General features: G+C 43.1%; 1 protein-coding gene across 1 annotated transcript in view; it reads right to left on the bottom strand.

The window, feature by feature from the left end:
• LOC111951733 (girdin-like) overlaps positions 1-11574 on the bottom strand; it is a 91333-nt gene extending 79759 nt beyond the window's left edge. Inside the window, 2 exon segments of the mRNA XM_070434837.1 lie at positions 10516-10616; positions 10747-11574. Coding sequence (XP_070290938.1) covers positions 10516-10616; positions 10747-10809 — 164 coding nt within the window. The 5' untranslated portion in view covers positions 10810-11574.
• Positions 11575-24204: the final 12630 nt, after the last annotated feature.

The following is a 24204-nucleotide window of genomic DNA, read 5'->3' as shown; positions in this document are numbered from 1 at the left end:
TGCATTTTTGGAYGGCGATTATGGCCAATTACATTGCAATCCACGAGGAGACTGTGTGGCAGGCTAACCACCTGTTACGCGAGTGCAGCAAGGAGCCAAGATAAGTTGCTAGCTAGCATTAAACTTATCTTATAAAAAACAATCAATCTTAACATAATCACTAGTTAACAACACATGGTTGATGATATTACTAGTTTAACTAGCTTGTCCTGCATTGCATATAATCAATGCGGTGCCTGTTAATTTATTATCGAATCACAGCCTACTTCGCCAAACGGGTGATGATTTAACAAAAGCGCATTCGCAAAAAAAGCACAATTGTTGCACCAATGTACCTAACCATAAACATCAATGCCTTTCTTAAAATCAATACACAAGTATATTTTTTTAAACCTGCATATTTAGTTAAAAGAAATTCATGTTAGCAGGCAATATTAACTAGGGAAATTGTGTCACTTCTCTTGCGTTCTAAGCAAGCAGAGTCAGGGTATATACAGCAGTTTGGGCCGCCTGGCTCGTCTTCCTAACAAAGACCTTCATTAATTTTCCAGAATTTTACATAATTATGACAAAACATTGAAGTTTGTGCAATGTAACAGCAATATTTAGACTTAGGGTTGCCACCCGTTCGATAAAATACGGAACAGTTCCGTATTTCACTGAAAGAATAAACATTTTGTTTTTGAAATTATAGTTTCCGGATTTGACCATAATAATGACCAAAGGCTCGTATTTCTGTATATTTATTATATTAAGTCTATGATTTGATATTTGATAGAGCAGTCTGACTGAGCGGTGGTAGTCAGCAGCAGCCTCGTAAGCATTCATTCTGTCACGTTCCTGACCTGTTTTCTCTTGTTTTGTATGTGTTTATTGGTCAGGGCGTGAGTTTTGGGTGGGCAGTCTATGTTTTCTGTTTCTATGTTGGTTTTGGGTTGCCTGGTATGGCTCTCAATCAGAGGCAGGTGTTTGACGTTTCCTCTGATTGAGAGTCATATTAAGGTAGGTTGTTCTCACTGTTTGTTTGTGGGTGGTTGTCTCCTGTGTCAGTGTTTGTCGCACCATACGGGACTGTCTCGGTTTTTGTAGTCTGTTCCTGTTCGTGAGTTCTTCGTGTTATATGTAAGTTYGTCGTTCAGGTCTGTCTACATTGTTTGTTGTTTTGTTAGTTATCAAGTATAGTTCGTTTTCGTCTTCGTCTGTTTTTGTTTAATAAAATATCATGTCATTTCAAAACGCTGCGCCTTGGTTCAATCCCTGCTCCTCCTCTTCGGATGAAGAGGAGGAGGAAAACCGTTACACATTCAAACAGCACTTTACTGCATTTGCCAGCAGCTCTTTGCAATGCTTGAGCGCTGTTTATGACTTCAAGCCTATCAACTCCCGAGATTAGGCTGGCAATACTATAGTGCCTATAAGAACATCCAATAGTCAAAGGTATATCAAATACAAATGGTATAGAGAGAAATAGTCCTATAATAAACTACAACCTAAAACTTCTTAACTGGGAATATTGAAGACTCATGTTAAAAGGAACCACCAGAATGAAATCTGGTGTTCTCATGTTCTGAGCAAGGAACTTAAACGTTAGCTTTTTTACATGGCACATATTGCACTTTTACTTTCTTCTCTAACACTGTGTTTTTGCATTATTTAAACCAAATTGAACATGTTTCATTATTTATTTGAGACTAAATTGATTTTATTTATGTATTATATTAAGTTAAAATATAAGTGTTCATTCGGTATTGTTGTAATGGTCATTATTACAAATATATATATATAGAAATCGGCCGATTAATCAGTATCGACTTTTTTTTGGTCCTCCAATAATCGGTATCGGCGTTGAAAAATCATCATCGGTCAACTTCTAATTGGRAGAGATTTCTGAATGTTCTTTGCCCAGCATACACCCCTCCAACCAGACATGCTTTATCTACTCATTTGCTGGATGCAGAGTTCAACAGAGTTCAAGTGAAGGTCAAGCAAATCATAGAGAAAGCAGACTGTATTGCAATCATCTCTGATGGGTGGTTGAATGTTCGTGGGCAAGGAATAATTAACTACATCTCCACCCCTCAACCAGTATTCTACAAGAGCACAGAAACAAGGGACAACAGACACACCGGTCTCTACATTGCAGATGAGCTGAAGGCAGTTATCAATGACCTTGGATCACAGGAGGAATTTCCACTGGTTAGAGACAATGCTGCGAACATGAAGGCTGCTTGGTCTAAAGTGGAGGAGTCCTACCCTCACATCACACCCATTGGCTGTGCTGCTCATGCATTAAATTTGCTCCTCAGGGACATTATGGCACTGAAAACAATGGATACTCTACAAGAGAGCCAAGGAAATGGTTAGGTATGTGAAGGGTCTTCAAGTTATAGCAGTAATCTACCTCACCAAGCAAAGTGAGAAGAATAAGAGCACCACATTGAAGCTGCTCAGCAACACCTGTTGGGGTGGTGTTGTCATCATGTTTGACAATCTCCTGGAGGGGAAGGAGTCTCTCCAAGAAATGGCCATATCACAGTCTTCCGATATGGACAGCTTCAACAAGAGGGTCCTCCTGGATGATGTATTTTGGGAGAGAGTGGTGAGCAGCCTGAAACTCCTGAAACCTATAGCAGTAGCCATTGCACGGATTGAGGGAGACAATGCCATCCTGTCTGATGTTCAGACTGCTTGCAGATGTCAGAGAAGAAATCCTTACTGCCCTGCCCACCTCACTGTTGCTCCAAGCAGAGGAAACTGCAGTTCTGAAATACATTAAAAAGCATGAAGACTTCTGCCTGAAGCCCATACACACTGCAGCGTACATGTTGGACCCCAAGTATGCTGGCAAGAGCAGCCTGTCTGGTGCAGAGATCAACAAGGCCTATGGTGTCATCACTACCGTGTCTCACCACCTTGGCCTGGATGAGGGCAAGGTGCTTGGCAGTCTGGCAAAGTACACTTCCAATTAAGGGCTTTGGGATGGAGATGCAATATGGCAGTCGTGCCAACATATCTCATCAGCCACCTGGCGAAAGGGACTTTGTGGATCTGAGGCTCTTTCCCCTGTTGCCTCCATCATCCTCCAAATCCCACCAACATCAGCCGCCTCAGAGCGCAACTGGTCCTTGTTTGGGAACACACACACCAAAGCACACAACAGGCTGACCAATACAAGAGTTGAAAAATTGGTGGCCATCAAAGGCTTTTTGAGCCTGACAACCAGCCACCCTCAACAAGGTTGGAAAGTGACAGTGAAGATGAGACCTAAGAGTCTGATGTTCAATAGGTGGACATTGAGGAGGTCCACGGAGAAGACATGGAAGCCTGAGAGGAAGACAACCAAAGCTTTAGTTTCTAGACTATAATTTTACAGATGTATGTTGAAAATGTTTTTGGGAGATGCGATGGATCATTGGGGATCATTCAACATTCCCTTTTGTTGTTCAGTGAAATCATCCCATGTGAAGAGTCAACTCTAATTAAAATTCAATTCGTAACAAAATCGTTTAAAAAATTTATATTGGAAGGATTTAATCATTTTTAATTATGTCTACTTATGATAAGGTAAAATGTTGATGTTTCTGTCTCCATATGTTATGGTAAATATATCCAATGCAAAAAACATTACATTTAAATAGTATTAATATTAATTTGCATATATTTCCGTTAATTCCCATATATTCCCGTTAATTCCGACGGAAAGTTTGCACCTCTGAATATTCCCCAAAATGTGCAACCCTACTTAACACTACAACATACAATGACATTCTAGACGATTCTGTGCTTCCAACTTTGTGGCAACAGTTTAGGGAAGGCCCTTTCCTGTTTTAGGATGACAATGCCCCAGTGCACAAAGCGAGGCCCATACAGAAATGGTTTGTCAAATTCGGTGTGGAAGACCTTGACTGGCCTGAACAGAGCCTTGACCTAAACCCCATCGAACACCTTTGGGAAAAATTGGAACGCCAACATCAGTGCCCGACCTCACTAATGCTCGTGTGGCTAAATGGAAGCAAGTCCCTGCAGCAATGTTCCAACATCTAGTGGAAAGCCTTCCCAGAAGTGTGGAGGCTGTTATAGTAGCAAAGGTGTGACCAACTCCATATTAATGCCCATGATTTGGGAATGAGATGTTCGACGAGCTGGTGTCCACATGTAGTGTACCTGAAATTCAATAAAGTGGAATTGAACGATTGAACACTAACAAGACATAAGCATAGGAATATATTGTAACCTCATCTTTCTTCACAGACCATATGACCTAACAAACCATCAAAGTTGACCCAATTTCTGAGTCTCTCCTCTACTGCCTGTCAGTTCAGACCTGTGCTTTGATGATCATCAACCAAAGGTTTTGGACCAACATGGTTTACGAGCTGAGAGATTCAGACATGCAGGCCTCCTCCACTGGTCAGATCTCAGCCCATCTGATGGTGCGACCATGCAGCGCTGCACTGATCTACTGGTCTGGTCTGGAGATCTTAAAGCTTTGTTGATAAAGACTATGCATGTCCCAATTTTGGAGGACGGCACGATTATTCTTTATGACAAAATATCTCATTAGTCGCATGGCCATTTAACCCTTAATGGCATGGTCATTAAATCTATAGTAAACAGGGTTGTGTGTGTACATGCGTGTGTGTTTGTGTGCATGTACGTGAATACACGCCTGCATCTGCGATCCAAACTTTTTGCATTGATGTCTAACACAACCTCATGTGTATATGGCTGATTTCAAATAAACCTCGACACAATTTCTTCCCTCACCATTAACTCTCTTCTAGATAATTCCACGAAAGACCACTCTACTCAGTAAGGAATAAAACGGTCTTTAAATGAGTTTCCGTCTGTCACGCCCTGACCTTAGAGATCCTTTTAATTCTCTAYTTTGGTGAAGTCAGGGTGTGACTAGGGTGGGCAATCTAGTTTTTCTATTTCTTTGTTTGGCCTGGTATGTTTCCCAATCAGAGGCAGCTGTCTATCGTTGTCTCTGATTGGAGATCATACTTAGGCAGCCTTTTCCAACCTTAGTTTGTGGGATCTTGATTTTGTATAGCTGCTGTGTAGCCTGCAGAACTTTACGTTTGTTTTGTATTTTGTTGTTTTTCGGTGTTCATTTTAATAAAAGTAAGATGTTCGCCTACCACGCTGCGCCTTGGTCCAATTCTAACGAATGTGACACCGTCATAATACCCATGATTAAAAAAAGAGGCCCGTTGCCAAGCAACTGCAAAATGTAATAAACAAGAGTTTCCAGCGCCTTCTTAAAATCCCGTGTTGATAAGGATAAGCAGTAGGGCATAGAACATTTTTTAAAGGCCCAATTCATGAGACCAGGGAGCTATCATTGAAGTCAGCTAAATAAAAAATGACAACAATAATGAAAGCCACCATCCCTGAGAACTGACTTGTCTATACAGCGGATGTGTTGAAGCCTTTTGATCAGCTGTGCTCCCACACACACTGCCGCCTCAGTCYTGCAAATCAGAAAGACAGGGTCCTCTTTAACAGTGCTCTGAATGGCACTGGCCACGTGACCCTGCCGCTCATTCAGAGCCCTCTAGAGGAACCCTGTGGGGGGTCGTCTTAACCCCTTAATTAAATAGCATGGCGGGAGCTGTAATCCTGTCAGGCCGAGCTCTGGTTGCACAGAGAGGAAGCTGGGGAATGAGGATGCTAATTTAGTAACTCACATCTCTATACATCACAGGGCCAGAAACACAGCCAATTCAATGTGCCATGAAAACACAATCTCAATCCTGCCACGGCTTAGTTTTTTTTGGCTGAGGCCCCCCCACCCCCTCATTGGACAACATCACCCCCAGTGTTACTGGCTGCAGGCGCCTGAATAGGGCCCTTTGTGAGGTCGACAAAATCCAAATACTGTACCACACTGATTAAATAGGCTTTGAAAAACGGAGAGTCAAAGCACAAGTCAATAGTCAATGCAGAGCACAATACCGCCCGGGGGGATCCTGCGTGCGCTGGGGAGTAACCTACTTCTGACACGCTGCATCAAAGTCAGTGGGGGCAGAGGGTAGAGCAGGGAACGGCTGCCCAGTGAGCCTCTCAGTCCAAACTAGGGTTGGGCGGTACCCAGATTTTCATACCGTTGGGGTATACCATATTACAGGGAGTTCACACAAGGGGCGCTATTTCAACAAAACAAAAAATACACACCATTTAGGGAGCAGGGATCTTGACACAGGCGGGGATTGCATGTCTCTGTTGTAACCAATAAACTTGATCTTGACATCTAGCCACTTAGCTAGCAAGTTAGGAAACCAAATGCAAAGCTGGAGCCCTGAGCTGGGTATAATTTATTTCACACATCTTAGACTTCTTATAGTTATACTTAACTTCTAGTTAGTTATAAGCAGTGGCTTAGCCCCAAACAACAGTATTGAAAATGATACTGTCGGTATTTCAAAATACCCCGGTATACGGTGTATATATAATCCTAGTTCTAAAACACACTAGGGGAGAAGGAGTGATGACTTCTCAGCCACATGGACGGCTAACTAGCGGAATTCCCAGAGACTAATGTGGATGATGACTTTAGAAAGAAGTCTCACTGTGGTTAGTGTGGTGAGACTGTCCAGTACTATGCAGGCAGGAAGACAGTGAAGCAGAATGACAGTGTGTGTGTGAGAGAGAGAGAGAGAGAGAGAGATGGAGCTGCTGTAGTACTTTCCCATCGTTTCATGTTCATGTGTGTGCATTTATTTTGTCAGCTCTCAGCCCCTTACAGACAGCACCGGTATCACGGCAATCTACCGAAATAAACTCTCTCTACAGGAGAGCACATACATGGTATATAATCTAGGGGGAGGGAAGAGCAGCAGTAGGTACTGTAGCTCGGCCTTATTTTCAAGCGCTTTAATGGATATTTTGTTCTCTATGGAGCTTTGTGTCATTGCTGTACATTTCCATTGGGCCTTTCCTATTCCTGTGAGTCTCTGCATGGCCTGGTTAAAGCAATAGACTTTCAAGATCACAACAGCTGTTTCCTGCATGTATGACTCACATGGCTTTTTACAGCTCAACATCCTCAATAGTCTAGTGACATCAGACATGTCCACTGTTTACGTGACCATTCAAAGACAGAACAAAGCACTGTTGTGTTCACACCAACCATAGGTAGAGAGATAGGGAGATATGTCTCGGTTCAGGCACATAGATGGTAAGTAGTCTAGGAAGAGAGGGAGATCTGTGGCAAATAACAGCCAAGCAAAATGGTGGAGGATGCAGCATCTTCTGTCTGACTGGATGGCTGTCTGTCTATCTATCTGGCTGGCTGTATATCTGGCTGGCTGTATTTCTGGCTGGCTGTCAGTAGCCTACGACTGAAGCATTTGATCTCCAAGGATAAAGAACCCAGCTGTGGAGAATTTAGCAAATACACACCAGCCATCCAGCAAGAATACAAATTATACCCCTTCTACCGAAGCAGGGGAGAGAACAAAAGCAGGAGGCGTGCTGCTCAGTGAAAACACAGGGAGAGAGTGTGCAGAGAGGCGTGTTGTGTCTGGTTCAGCAGTGTGCAGAGAGGTGGTGGTGCTGACGCTGTTCCATCTTATAACCTGTTTTTCCAGGTGAAACAAACCCTGTTGGGGTGTGAATTGGGGGGCTGCTGGAGATTTTAATCCTATCTGGATTAAGATAAAGAAACTGTTGTCGTTCAACAGATTTCTTATCTATCTTATCTTCCTCGAAACTGTGTTAAGTGGCCATGTCGGGTTGGGAGTGGGCCGCGCTTGGTCAGTGCTTTTGTCCTGACGAAGGTGTTGAGAGAGGGGCTCAGGAACACAGGTAGGGTGGTTTCCTTACAAATGCTGCATGGCTTCAGGTGGAATTCACGTGTGTATGTCACACATGCTCAATAGTCTCATTGATCTTAGCTTCATGGACTGAGGTGATTGCATATRAACACTGAAATGGGAGATATTAATACTAACAATATCACTTCCAGAATGAGGGGGATGTAGTATGGCCTTGATACATAAATCTAGCTTCAATGCTTCCAGCTCGGAATTGGCCACAAATTGACCTTGAGGTCAACCGTTACAGACACTATGAACATGTAGCCAGTCACCTTATTCCAAATGTTGACCTAAACCATTGTAATTTATTATGCATGTACAACCAGATTTTTTTTTTACCACTGTGATGAGAAGAGGGACATGACAGTTTTCTGTCCAGTCTGTGCTCCACCCAAACAGGTCGCTGAAGGGTGGTCTAATTGGCTGGGCAGTAGTGACTGAGGGGCAGAACAGAGACACCACGCCATCTGTGCCTCCAACTAGCCGTTAGATTATCCAGCCGGGCTTCCTGGACAACTGACGTCTGCCTGCCTYCCTGTCAACAGCTTGCAGAGAGAGCTATTACAAAATAACATACTACTACATACAGCTGCTTAAATCATTTGGAGACCCAATCTGTGTACAGTATGTGATGAATCACACACATACATTATTCAACAAGGGATGCTTCAAATGGTAGTCAGGCAAACTCAGAATTTGGACAACAAGCTCTACAACTTGTTTTATGTTAATTTCATGCAGTACATGATGCATCCTCTACTAGAAAGATGTGCAAAGCTAAGTCTTCACAGCCCTGTGGTAGAAGGATGATTGCTGTATGCCTTGTAGAAGTGTATTTTTAAATGGATAGTTTTAATCTTCTCTCGATAATGGCTGCTCATGGAAAAGACTGAGCCCCCCTTTACGAGGCTATATTGATCTCAGGCAGGTCAATATCAAGTATGCCTACCATTACGCCCACAATAACAGCACTCTGCAGCAGTTTCAACACAGACACAGGCAGTGAGAGGGTTGGCTTGTTTGGCAAAGCCATTAGCTTTGCAAACTTCTGGGCGGTTAATAATGCTCCCTGCTCCGCATGTGTTCCGAATTCAGCATCATTGCAGACAACATCACATTTGGTAGCTATGACCTGCTATGACCTGGAACCAAATCAACCAGTAACCTTGTTAACATTAACTACATCTACCCTCACAACAACTCTATTGTACAACTAAATGGACCAGTGGAGGCCCTGCAGTTTGATATGGGCCAATCAAATAAATCACAGAACATGCGGGACTAAAATAAATTAATCCAGCAAAAGGTAAATGTTTACCAGTAAAAGATGATATTTAAAAGAGCCAATGTAAGATGAAACTGTTGTAACTAAACATGTAGCCGTCATAAACTGAGACAAAGACCTGATTCACAACAGCTTCTGACAACGTGCCCTCTGTGTGAGAGTCTTGCTGGGCAGACTAGTGCCAACAGCTGCCCAAAAATGTACTACACACACACACACAAAGCTAGGATGAAGTGACTGGCCTGCCCCAACATCCTGCCGACCAACAAGCACAGCTGAACTACAGTTAATTAAAAATGAAAACGGTTCTTGAGCTGAGAATCAACAATTCCAAATATGAGGCTTTGACTTGTTATATTGGCAATTGTAAACTAGCCCTACTAGTATGACGACTGGGGTAATGGAAATGAATACAGCACCAAATTTGCTGAAACAGAACCGAGTAGGGTTTGCAAGGTCATTGGCAACCCAGTAAGACTAGAGAGCCTAGGACAGTGTTGCCAAGGCAGCATGAGGCCAGATAGTAGTTGGCCTACCTGACAACTGTGAGATAATTGGCACAGTAGAGCTTAGACCTGTTAATAGAATGCATGATAAGTAACAAGCTTACAGTGAGCAAGGAGAGTGCTCGACAATAACACAAAGGAAATGCATGTGGCGTTTGCCTTCTGGTTTTGAAGTCAAAGGGTGATAATGTCCATAATAATAAATGTCAGATGAGGCACTGGTTAATTGGATTAGGGGTGTCATTGTTATTCTACTCGTACAGGATTAATACGCCAAAATTGACACACTGTATCATGCACACCTAGCCCAGACAAAAGCATGGGTGGAAACCGCCTTCTTATTTATCGTGCGTGTCTGTGATTATGGCAGAGATTGACGGATTCCTCATTTTGAATCCTCCTCAAGGGGTCGGCTGGGTGATTGAGGCAGAATAGCCGCCCTCCGTACAATTCTAGCAGGCAAGAAGAGCACGCGCCAGGGAGTCTTCCAGTAGGCTGCAGATGACACTTCACGTTCTGACATTTTTTTGTGACTGACTGCTCGAGTGGAAGATAAACTGCTGCCGACTTGAGCCATCGATACAGAACTCGAGGTGGTGGAACTGACTGCATAAAAATACCTACAATTCACACTGATTTCATTCTGATTACACCTCATCCTTGCATCGTTGGCTGACATATTTCACTAATGAAATGTGTCATTCTAAGGAATTAATAAAAACATTGAATTTAAATCCTGAATTTGTATCAATAATCATTTGTGTGCATGGGTGTTTGCGTCGACTGTAACCTACAGTGCAGGGCGAACGTTGACCAATGGATCAGAGAAGCATGCGTGGCCATTCATTAATTGATTCATGTGAAGAGAGTACCCATAAAAGACAAATACGCTACTACTTACATCTCAAGCATGATCTCGTTTAAATAAATGCCATCCACTAATTCAATGTATTCCGATAGTTTGGTGCCATCGTTTCCAGATGAATGCCCAGCCGCCTTAACCTGAAAAATAGGACAATACGCCAAATCTGTCAGCAAAACCAAATCACTTTTTAACTTTGCATTYATTTTGGATATCCAGCTTAATTAGGAGACTCAAATTCCCTGAGAATAGTTCATTAGGGTGCCTTACCCAGGCGACCAAAGGCGTGAGCAGAAATTGCTCCAGCAACGGCGTAAAAACCTCGCTTTCCATTTCCTTGTGGTGGACAGCGACAATTCCAGAGAATATGAATTAAATTGTATTTCTCCTTGTCGGGGATTTTCTCAACGTCGCCTTTCACCCCTCTGAACACGACCTTAATTTAGACRCCGTTCATGTGCTTGATTTAATTAAACATACACTCATTTCGCCGATGAAGAACAAATGTCCATAGACGTCTGGTTTTKCTGAAAAATGTAATTAATCCACAATTCTCGGACCAGCAGCTACCTTAGATTGTCTTGCTACTTACATACTAAAGGACAAGGAATCCATCAAAAACATTAAACCATTGAATCCCATCTAGTCTGTGCCTGTAAAGGCAGCTGACTTATCTACGGCTAAATAAGGTGCTAAACTAAGACATTAGACCTGTACTGGTAGGCTAATAATATAGAAAATGGTCCATGAAACAAAAATCTAACGTTGAATGATGACGAAGCACAGAGCTATAAACATGAACTGCTTTCCTCCAATGGACGTCGAGTTAGAATATTCTGTAAAAAAAAATATTATATATATATGCTTCTCCCATCACGTTCCTTTTAGTCTTGAAGGTTGCATTTTTCCCCGCATAAAGCCAACGATTGTTCCAATTATATATATGGCAGAGATGTCCTTCTCCTATCACTTAGTCACTTGGCTGGAAAAGGGGAATAACGGCTGTATAACCTACTACTGGGTGATTTGAGTCTACTGATGGAGCTCTGCTCTAGACGAAGTATCGCCCCCCTCGACTCCGTTTCCATTCCAGCCTCCTCGTTCACCCTCGTTCACTCGTTCACGTGTCTTCTTCCGCCAAAATCAAATGGCTCAAGAAAATAGGGCGCAAGCACATTGTCAGATAGAACAATGAGCTAGTTAGTTCTTTGACGTTGTCATGGACATTTCCCCATCCACATGAAATGCACTATGTTGTATGTAGACATAGAGACTAGATTATCAGGGCATAACCGCAAATGTATTATGTTAGGTTGATTCACATTTTATGTGTCAGCTTTGTCAGTGATTATAGGTAAAGTGAAGCTGTCACAAGGCCTATGCATTGTGTGCAGCCTATGTAGGTTATGGGTTGTACTCATATAATAAATGATCTCAAACAAGACTAGAAAAATAATTAGTGTGAACACATAAAGACCAATAAGAATGTCCAGACAAGGAATGAAAGTAAAAAGAAATAACTGCCAAGCAGTGACTGATTATTCATTGAACTGACAATGGTTGAAGGCATTTCAGTGACACCTTGTGGATATCATACAAAATGTGCACAATGAGGAGGATGAATCTAAGGTTTGTTCCCATACATAACCTGCAACATGTAAGACTACATGCAAWTCCCCGCTGCAACTTCAAAAACAAAATCTAGGGACAGCACAGCAGCACACCATATGCAACTTCATGAACAAATTCAATCTCTCCCTATCCCAGTCTACTGTCCCCACTGGCTTCAATATGTCCACCATTGTTCCTGTACCCAAGAAAGCAAAGGTAACTGAACTAAATGACTACTACCCGTAGCACTCACTTCTGTCATCATGAAGTGCTTTGAGAGGCTAGTTAAGGATCATATCACTTCTACCTTACCTGACACCCTAGACCCAATTCAATTTGCTTACCGCCCCAATAGATCCATAGACGATGCAATCGCCATTGCACTGCTCTATCCCATCTGGACAAGAGGAATACCTATGTAAGAATGATGTTCATTGACTATAGGTCAGCTTTCAACACCATAGTACCTTCCAAGCTCATCATTAAGCTCGGGGCCCTGGGTCTGAATCCCGCCCTGTGCAACTGGGTCCTGGACTTCTTGACGGGCCGCCACCCAGGTGGTGAAGGTGGGAAACAACAACTCCAATTCGCTGATCCTCAACAGAGGGGCCCCACAAGGATGCATGCTCAGTCCCCTGCTGTACTCCCTGTTCACCCATGACTGCGTGGCCATGCACGCCTCCAACTCAATCATCAAGTTTACAGACGACACAACAGTAGTAGGCCTGATTACCAACAATGACGAGACAGCCTAYAGGGAGGAGGTGAGGCCCCTGGTGGAGTGGTGCCAGGAAAATAACCTCTCTCTYAACGTCAACAAAACAAAGGAGATGATCGTGGACTTCAGTAAAGAGCTGCAAAATCTGGATCCCTACAAATCAGCCGGGCTAGACAATCTGGACCCTCTCTTTCTAACATTATCAGCCGAAATTGTTGCAACCCCTATTCCTAGCCTGTTCAACCTCTCTTTCGTATTGTCTGAGATCCCCAAAGATTGGAAAGCTGCTGCGGTCATCCCTCTCTTCAAAGGGGGAGACACTCTAGACCCAAACTGTTATAGACCTATATCCATCCTGCCCTGCCTTTCTAAAATCTTTGAAAGCCAAGATAACAAACAGATCACCGACCTTTTCGAATCCCACCGTACCTTCTCCACTATGCAATCTGGTTTCCGAGCTGGTCATGTGTGCACCTCAACCACGCTCAAGGTCCTAAACGATATCATAACCGCCATCGATAAAAGACAGTACTGTGCAGCCGTCTTCATCGACCTGGCCAAGGCTTTCGACTCTGTCAATCACCGCATTCTTATCGGCAGACTCAATAGCCTTGGTTTCTCAAATGACTGCCTCGCCTGTTTCACCAAGTACTTCTCAGAGTTCAGTGTGTCAAATCGGAGRGCCTGTTGTCCAGACCTCTGGAAGTCTCTATGGGGGTGCCACAGGGTTAAATTCTCGGGCCGACTCTTTTCTCTGTATACATCAATGATGACGCTCTGCTGCTGGTGATTCTCTGTTCCACGTCTACGCAGACTGCAGAGGACACCATTCTGTATACATCTGGCCCTTCTTTGTACACTGTGTTAACAAACTTCCAAACGAGCTTCAATACCATACAACACTCCTTCCGTGGCCTCCAACTGCTTTTAAATGCTAGTAAAACTAAATACATACTCTTCAACCAATTGCTGCCCGCACCCGCCCGCCCGACTAGCATCACTATGAACGGTTCTTACTTAGAATATGTGGACAACTACAAATACCTAGGTGTCTGGTTAGACTGTAAACTCTCCTTCCAGATTCACATTAAGCATCTCCAATCCAAAATTAAATCTAGAATCAGCTTCCTATTTCRCAACAAAGCATCCTTCCCTCATGCTGCCAAACATACCCTCGTAAAACTGACTATCCTACCGATCCTTGACTTCGGCGATGTCATTTACAAAATAGCCTCCAACACTCTACTCAGCAAACTGGATGCTGTCTATCACAGTGCCATCCATTCTGTCACCAAAGCCCCATATACTACCCACCACTACGACCTGTATGCTCTCGTTGGCTGACCCTCACTACATATTCGTCGCCAAACCCACTGGCTCCAGGTCATCTATAAGTCTTTGCTAGGTAAAGCCCCACCTTATCTCAGCTAACTGGTCACCATAGCAACACTGACCCGTATCATGCGCTCCAGCAGGTATATTTCACTGGTCATCCCCAAAGCCAACACTTCCTTTGGCCAYCTTTCCTTCCAGTTTTCTGCTGCCAATGACTGGAACGAATTGCAAAAATCACTGAAGCTGGAGTCTTATATCTCCCTCACTAACTTTAAGCATCAGCTGTCAGAGCAGCTTACCGATTACTGTACCTGTACACAGCCCATCTGTAAATAGCACACCTAACTACCTAATCCCCATATTGTTATTTAGCCTCTTGCTCTTTTGCACCCCAGTATCTCTACTTGCACATCATCATCTGCACATCTATCACTCCAGTGTTAATGCTAAATTGTAATTATTTCGCCTCTTTGGCCTATTTATTGCCTTACCTCCCTAATCTTCTACATTTGTACATACTGTACATAGATTTTTCTATTGTGTTATTGACTGTACGTGTTTATGTGTAACTCTGTGTTGTTGTTCTTGTCGCACTGCTTTGCTTTATCTTGGCCAGGTCACAGTTGTAAATGAGTACTTATTCTCAACTGGCCTACCTGGTTAAATAAAGGTGAAATAAAAAAATATATAAAAATAGGGAGCATGCCCCCTATCCACATCGAAGGGACCGCAGTGGAGAAGGTGAAAGGCTTCAAGTTCCTCAGCGTACATATCACTGACAATCTGAAATGGTCCACCCACACAGACAGTGTGGTGAAGAAAGCACAACAGCGCCTCTTCAACCTCAGGAGGCTGAGGAAATTCAGCTTGGCCCCTAAGACCCTCACAAACTTTTACAGATGTATAATTGAAAGAATCCTATCGGGTTGTATCACCGCCTGGTATGGCAACTGCACCCCCGTAACCGCAGGGCTCTCTAGAGGGTGGTGCGGTCTGCCCAACGCATCACCGGGGGTACACAGCCTGCCCTCCAGGATACCTACAGCACCCGATGTCACAGGAAGGCCAATATGATCATCAAGGACATCAACCACCCGAGCCACAARCCTGTTCACCCCGCTATCATCCAGAGGTGAGGTCAGTACAGGTCATCAAAGCTAGGACCGAGAGACTGAAAAACAGCTTCTATCTCAAGGCCATCAGACTGTTAAATAGCCATCATTAGCCGGTTACCACCCAGGTACTCAACCCTGCACTTTAGAGGCCACTGCATACTGCTTCACTCATTTCATATGTAGATACTGTATTCTATTCTGCTGTATTTTAGTCAATGCCACTCCGACATTGCTCGTCCTAACATTTATATATTTCTTAATTGAATTATTTTACTTTTAGATTTGTGTGTATTGTTGTGAATTATTAGATACTACTACACTGTTGGAGCTAGGAACACAAGCATTTCGCTACACCCGAAATATGTGTATGTGACCAGTAAAATTAGATTTGATTTCATTTGAGCTCTACCCATCAACTAGCCAGCAGATTCCAACCTTACCATAACGCTTGTTTACACTGAGCTGAACTTGGGTCGGAATGCAATCATGGTTAGATTAAGACACTGTGAGATATCGGTCAGAGCTGGTGTGAGATATCTCGCACCGGCTCCGCAGTGTCTTATAGCTGATTTATGGTTGATCCGGCAATGCTTGATCTGGCAATGCGGTCCGGAGGCTCCATACGGAGGGTGTGACACAATTGCGGAGCCTCCGGTGGCTTGCGGAGGCCAAATAAAGCCCCGCACGGCGATGCCGAACACCTCCCAAATTTTGTAACAATGCGGAGGGCTCCGTATAACTTCCTTCACAACAGCTCTACTCAACAACTCTGCTCCGTGAAGCGCAAGATGTATGAATGCCCTGACTTCTGCAGAGGCCGTATTGCCTTAAATACTGTACGGCCAATGCAGACCCCGGATTGACCATTCAGTCTTTTAATCTAACCATGACTGTGTTCTGACCACAGTGCAGCTCAGTGTAAACAAGCGTAACGGTAGGATCGGAATCTGCTGGCTACCCATCAACCATCATGACCAATTGACCAGATCTCAGTTGCACTTGGGGGAAACTACCATACCTACAGTGTGCCTGAGATAGACATGGTCTGCCTTGAAACAATGAATAAAACTAATAGCAACACAGTCAAAATAGAACAGCTACATTCTAATCAGATAGTCTTTAATTATATATACTATATATGTCATTGGCCAAAAACATAGAATACAGTTTTCTTCCATTTGTGCCTTGCCAGTGSACATATAATTTATTCTCAAACACACGCAACCCTTTCATTAACCTATTTGGAATGCACTGATTTGTAGGTGCCGGAAATTAATATTGAATTTTTATTTACACTGTTATCAACCTGTAATTACAAACCTAATAGTATGAACTGTGTCTGCAGTTAGGAGGCATACTTTGAGTCCAGCCCAAAGTCATTAGCCTCAAGAGATAAGCCTCAATCAACCTAACTGATTAATTAGTCTGTCTGAATAAATCAAGAGAGTGCAATGCCACCAAAAAGGCAATTTAAACACAATCATTGACATGGAAATGGTTACGTCTGATGGCTTAGCTAAAATCAATGCATAGAAAGAAGCACACCACTTTCCCGGAAATAATTACTTGAGGTAATTCATCAGTCTGCTGAGATAACAAAGGAGAGCTTCTGAACTCATTTGAATAACTGTCACGGTGGCTTCCTGTGAACACTATCTCGTTCCCCTGGATGTAGGCCTATGTTTATGCTTAAAAAGAGGACGTTGGGTAGATATTCCATGTGTTCTCTGGTTTGGGCAGAACTTTGAACTAAGACGGATGTTGTCATACCATTTTTGTAGGAGGGGATTCAGATTCAAATATGCAGCAGGCCAACCCACAGGCCAGACTGAACACATAGATTCTGAAACACTTACAGCTAATTCATACTCATTAAGTACTCATGACTCATGTAATACACATCTACCACAATCTGAATACAATTAGGTTTTATGTGGAATCAGTCATGGAGGTTCTTAGTGGAGCTCCATCTTTGTGTTTTTTAAAGGGAGAGCAGTGTGTGTTTAGCGTAGACCTTAGTTTTGAAAATGGGATTGTTCTCATCTCTTTTATTCATCCATTATTCATCATGTTTATGTGGTGTGTCACAGAGCAGACTAATTCATTATTGGTGTTGCAGCGGTGTTGGTGCAGTCATAGAGCGACAGCAGCATTCCTTATGCAGCTTAAACACATGGAGGGAAAACAACTCAACAAATTCTTTCAACTTGGTTGGCAACTTTCTTAAAAACTCAGACCGCCCCTTTGGCTAAGAAAACTTAAACTCTCCAATGCCAGTGTGCTCAAACAGAGCTGCAGCAGAGGTGAATGGAAAACATCCACATTCGATATCTTGTTAATTTAGCCTAAAGCAAAGATTCCACTGACCAAGCAATGCCGCAATACCAAAACACCACGTTTTCTCTGAACACCATGGGCCATTCAACAGCAGAGAGGTAAAGGCATTTATCCCGGACTCCCTGACCTTGTGTCTCCCTTACTGAAACTAGAGGCCTCTCCCTCTCTTTTTCTCAGTTTTTTTCTTTTATTCAGTTTTTTTTCTCTCCCTCTCTCTCTTTTTCTCCAGAAGGAATGACTGTTGTTTCCTGTTAGTTATTTATGCTTCACCACAAACCTTTTAGACTCTTTAGCCAATATGGGAATGTGTACTGAAATACATCACTATTGTCACGCCCTGACCTTAGAGATCCTTTTTATGTCTCTATTTTGGTTTGGTCAGGGCGTGAGTTGGGGTGGGCATTCTATGTCTGATGTTCTATGTTTTATTTTCTGTGTGTTTGGCCGGGTGTGGTTCTCAATCAGAGGCAGCTGTCTATCGTTGTCTCTGATTGAGAACCATACTTAGGTAGCCTTTTTCCACCTGTGTGTTGTGGGTAGTTGTTTTCTGTTTTGTGTTGCTGCACCTTACAGGACTGTTTCGTTCACTCTCTTTGTTGTTTTTTCTTGTTTCAGTGTTCAGTTTATTTATTATATTAAAATGAACACTTACCACGCTGCGTTTTGGTCTCCTCCCTTAGACGAACGTTACAACTATAAATGTCAAATGATTGACATATGCTTTTGGAATGACTGGCCTAGTTAGAACATCCTGTGGGGCTGATATAGGAAATCAAACCTAATGCATCAAATCCCTCTTCTGGTGATATAAAGCCCCTGTGGCAAAGGTCAGCCTGATTACAACAAAAATACCAATACATTCCCTGCTGCTTTCCAACAAGACTACAGTATCAACAGCTCAATGTCAAAATAAATATGTCATGTTAGAGTTTCCTAAGAACTTCCAATGATACCTACTGCTCTGGTACACTGCCATGCACTTCAAGCCTCAGTAATCAAAATGACTGACTATGCCCAGGAGCTAATGTCTTTTTGACAGGTGAGAAATGAGCAGGACCAAGGATAATCACCACCACACATTGTCTGGTAAACTGGGGCAGGGATGAAATTATGTAGAAAATGAAATCTAATTCCATTATCGCTCAGCAAAATTGATATTGTACCCTTTGAATCTCAAGCTATTGTAGACAGGCTATGGCCAATGTAAAAGCATTTTTATACGTCATATTGTATTCTATCACCTCACTCTTTCTAAATATTTGTGCCTCAGACTTCCTGTTGTAAACATATTTGCACAGTATTTTCACAGCATGGTCTAATGTGTAATCCCTAAAACGCAGTAATGATTTCCTGTCAAACCCCCTTAAACCCAAATGTTCACTCCACTGGTGAAAATTTCATTGGAGTTACCAAAAATGAATCACTGTGGTATTATACAGCCTTTCGTCAGTGCCTAGCTCCACCACAGTATTAGCACTAGCAATGGGTTCTCTCTCTTTAACCACCGGAGTCCTGGAGTGACCTACCCCCATGCAGATTTGGGGGAGTAGTCTAGGCTACAGTAGAGCATTCTACACTACACAAATGCTTTCCCAATGATTGAGCATGCCTTTCCCAGCACAACTACGATTTGATTTCAGATATGAGGACAGACTTTCCAGTCCCTATAGACTGTGCATTGTGAGTTGTGATCCAAAAGGTCACAGTAAAGAAGGTTCAATATCAAATAGATGTTAAATAGATTACCGGTCAATTAATAAAATATTTATTTACTTGTATTCTGGTCAAAGCACACACATAATTTAGAATTGCATTTCCAAGACTATCTGCTTTAAGAAACAAACCATGAAACAATTATTATCTAAGTGCAATCTGACGGCAACATTCAGTGATTGGTCCATAAGACACTAATGGTCCTTGCCTCTGGATACTGTAAGGACAGGAGATCTCAACCTGTCCAAATCCATGGCAACTGGATAAACCTAATAGAATCTCTGGGGGGAAAAACTGCACTAATCTGTTGCCATACCAACCACAGCCTGCCACCCAATCCTCAGCATGGCTGCACACTAATCTCCTTTTTATTATACGCAGGATGCCCTCCTGAGTTACAGCAAGGGGATCTTCTTGACACGAGGCATAGCGTGTTACAGTGTGAAATTTGAACCCCCCCCCMMAAAAAATAAAACAAACTACACCAAAATGTCCAGTAGCAAGCAGTAATAGCCTAGATAGAAGATTAGTTAGTCCCCCAAAGAAGTGAATAATTAAATTGTGTATAGTATATCAATAATTGTATATTTTTTCGTCAATTATATTTTTTTCAACAATTATTAATTCTACCGATGTATACGTACTTTAAATTTCTAAAGTGAAAGAAAAATCTGGGGCCTGTAGTTTTTCCTGATCTGGTAACCAAACCAGCTAWAAATCTGGACCTTATACGTTATTAATCTGTTGTAAAAAGGTTTAATATGGGCTATAATGGGATCAGAATTTTTCTTTTTAGGTCACATGGTTTTAAAATACTCCTGGATGAAACCCCTGTCAAACTGCAACAACCTTGTACTTGTTCATATGAATTATATGTTAAAGAAGAACTATACACAGACACAGAGAAAGAAACACTCACAGGGCTGAGCTTGCTTCATGCAGGTTTGCATTGTGTAGGCTTGCCCTATGCAACTGTAGGCCGAATAAACAATTTACTCACAGTCTATGTCAGCTATTGTGTTTATTGACTAATTCCAGTTAATACTTTTGGATTAAAAAAGTCTAGCCTTGTCAACCCAAATTTGAATATAAACAACATTTGATCCCATTCACATTTTATCACAAACAAATAGGCTATAAACACACAACATTACCGGTTAATTTACCCTGGCCAGAGGGACAGGGCGCATAGTAGGTTTGACTATGCAGYTGCTGTTGTTAGTAGCCTACAGTCGATCAGGCAGAAAAATAGTCTTATTTCCATGCAATACAGACGTTCCCATTAGGTCCCTTAAAGGTTTTGCCGCAACGTTATTCCACTGACGTTCTGAGAACGTTGCGTGATGGTCCCAAGGGAACGTTTTCTGGGGGATCTTTGTCAAGTTCCCTGTAAGTTCCCTGGACGTCACTGAGAACCATGTCAGGACCTTTTTAGGAGGTTTTCTAGATTTTAACTTTACTAGTCCTTAGAACATTGCATGAGGGTCGCAAGGGAGCATTCTCTGGGGGACCTTTTTATAAGTTCCCGGTTTGTCCCATTTTTAGGACATTCTTGGAATGTTSTGTTATGGTCCCATGGAGGTTTTGTCTAGTTTCCAGTTTGTMCTGGGATGTCCMTGAGGATGTTTTTAGGAYATTCTTAGGACCGTGTGTCATGGTCCCCTGAAGGTCCCCTGAACAATCTAGGGACGTTGTGTCATGGTCTCCTGGAGTTTTTTTCTAGTTCCCGGATTGTCCTGGGGATGTCCCCGGGGAAGTTTTTAGAACGTGTCATGGTCCCATGGAGGATCAAATAAAATAAAATAGTATTTGTCACATGCGGGTAGAAGCTGCTAAGGATCCTTTTGGTCCTAGACTTGGTGCTCCAGCACCACTGCCGTGCGGTAGCAGAGACATCAGTCTATGACTTGGGTGCCTGGAGTCTTTGACAATTTTTTGGACCTTCCTCTGACACCACCTAGTAAATAGGTCCTGGATGTCAGGAAGTTTGGCCCCAGTGATGTACTGGGCCGTACGCACTACCCTCTGTAGCGCCTTACGTTCAGTAGTCATACCAAGTTGTGATGCAACCGGTTAGGATGCTCTCGATGGTGCAGCTGTAGAACCTTTTGAGGATCTGGGGACCCATGTCAAATCGTTTCAGTCTCCTGAGGGGGAAAAGGTGTTTTCGTGCCCTTTTCACAACTCTCTTGGTGTGTTTGGACCATGAAAACTCTAAACTCTCGGCCCGTTCCACTTCAGCCCCATCGATGTTAATGGGGGCCTGTTCAGCCCTCGTTTTCCTAAAGTCCACRATCAGCTCCTTAGTCTTGCCCACGTTGAGRKAGAGGTTGTTGTCCTGGCGCCACACTGCCAGGTCTCTGACCTCCTCCTTATAGGCTGTCTCATCGTTGTTGGTGATCAGGCCTACCCCTTTTGTGTTGTCAGCAAACTTAATGATGGTGTTGGATTAGTGCTTGGCAACGCAGTCGTGGGTGAACAGGGAGTACAGGAGAGGACTAAGCACACACCCCTGAGGAGCCCCAGTGTTGAGGATCAGCATGGCAGATGTGTTGTTGCCTACCCTTACCACCTGGGGGCGGCCCGACAGGAAGTCCAGGATCCAGTTGCAGAGGGAGGTGTTTAGTCCCTAGGTCCTTAGCTTAGTCTTGAGCTTTGTGGGTACTATGGTTCTGAACGCTGAGCTGTAATGAATGAATAGCATTATCACATAGGTGTTCCTTTTGTCCAGGTGGGAAAGAGCAGTGTGGAGTGTGATTAATATTGCGTCATCTGTGGATCTGTTGGGGCGGTATGCGAATTGGAGTGGGTCTATGGTTTCCGACATGATGGTGTTGATGTGAGCCATGACCAGCCTTTCAAAGCACTTCATGGCTACCAAATTGAGTGCTACGGGGTGGTAATCATTTAAAACCCGAAACCTTCGCTTTCTTGGGCACAAGGACTATGGTGGTCTGTTTGAAACATGTTGGTATTAGAGACTCGGTCAGGAAGAGGTTGAAAATGTCAGTGAAGACACTTGCCAGTTGGTCCGCGCATGTTTTGAGTACACATCCTGGTAATCTGTCTGGCCCCGCGGCTTTGTGAATGTTGACCTGTTTAAAGGTCTTGCTCACATCGGCTACGGAGAGCTGATCACACAGTCATCCGGAATAGCTGGTGCTCTCATGCATGCTTCAGTGTTKCTTGCCTCGAAGCGAGCATAAAAGGCATTCAGCTCGTGTGGTAGGCTTGCGTCACTGGGCAGCTTGCGGCTGGGTTTCCCTTTGTAGTCTGTAATAGCTTTCAAGCCCTGCCACATCCAACAAGGGTCAGAGACGATGTAGTAGGATTCAATCTTAGTCCTGTATTAATGCTTTGCCTGTTTGATGGTTCATCTGAGGACATAGCAGCATTTCTAATAAGAGTCTGGATTAGTGTCCCGCTCCTTGAAAGCGGCAGCTCTAGCCTTAAACTCGGTGTTGCCTGTAATCCATGGCTTCCGGTTGGGATACAGTTGAAGTCAGAAGTTTACATACACTTAGGTTGGAGTCATTAAAACTCGTTTTTCAACCACTCCACACATTTCTTGTTAACAAACTATAGTTTTGGCAAGTCGGTTAGGACATCTACTTTGTGAATGACACAGGTAATTTTTCCAACAATTGTTCACAGATAGATTATTTCACTTATAACTCACTGTATCATAATTACAGTGGGTCAGAAGTTTACATAAATTAAATTGACGGTACCTTTAAACAGCTTGGAAAATTCCAGAAAATTATGTCATGGCTTTAGAAGCTTCTGATAGGCTAATTGACATCATTTGAGTCAATTGACGGTGTACCTGTGGATGTATTTCAACGCCTACATTCAAACTCAGTGATCCCTCTTTGCTTGACATCATGGGAAAATCTAAAGAAATCAGCCAAGACCTCAGAAAACAATTGTAGACCTCCACAAGTCTGGTTCATCCTTGGGAGCATTTCCAAATGCCTGAAGGTACCACGTTCATCTGTACAAACAATAGTACACAAGTATAAACACCATGGGACCACACAGCCGTCACACCGCTCAGGAAGGAGACGCGCTCTGTCTCCTAGAGATTAACGTACTTTGGTGCGAAAAGTGCAAATCAATCCCAGAACAACAGCAAAGGACCCTGTGAAGATGCTGGAAGAAACAGGTACAAAAATATCTATATCCACAGTAAAACGAGTCCTATATCGACATAACCTGAAAGGCCGCTTAGCAAGGAAGAAACCACGGCTCCAAAACCGCCATAAAAAAGCCAGACTACATTTTGCAACTGCACATGGGGACAAAGATTGTTTTTGGAGAAATGTTCTCTGGTCTGATAGAACTGTTTGGCCATAATGACCATCGTTATGTTTGGATGAAAAAGGGGGAGGCTTACAAGCCGAAGAACACCATCCCAGCCATGAAGCACGGGGGTGGCTGCATCATGTTGTGGGGGTGCTTTGCTGCAGGAGGGACTGGTGCACTTCACAAAATAGATGGCATCATGAGGTAGGAAAATTATGTAGATATAATCTCAAGACATCAGTCAGGAAGTTAAAGCTTGGTCGCACATGGGTCTTCCAAATGGACAATGATCCAAGCATACTTCCAAAGTTGTGGCAAAATGGCTTAAGGACAACAAAGTCAAGGTATTGGAGTGGCCATCACAAAGCCCTGACCTCAATCCTATAGAAAATTTATGGGCAAACTGAAAAAGCGTGTGCGAGCAAGGAGGCCTACAAACCTGACTCAGTTACACCAGCTCTGTCAGGAGGAATGGGCCAAAATTCACCCAACTTATTGTGGGGAAGCTTGTGGAAGGCTACCCGAAATGTTTGACCCAAGTTAAACAATTTAAAAGCAATGCTACCAAATACTAATTGAGTGTATGTAAACTTC

This window comes from Salvelinus sp. IW2-2015, linkage group LG25, assembly GCF_002910315.2.
Source record: "Salvelinus sp. IW2-2015 linkage group LG25, ASM291031v2, whole genome shotgun sequence".
NCBI lineage: Eukaryota > Metazoa > Chordata > Actinopteri > Salmoniformes > Salmonidae > Salvelinus > Salvelinus sp. IW2-2015.
The sequence above is the reverse complement of the archived record's forward strand: the minus strand, read 5'-3'. Positions and strand labels throughout refer to the sequence as shown.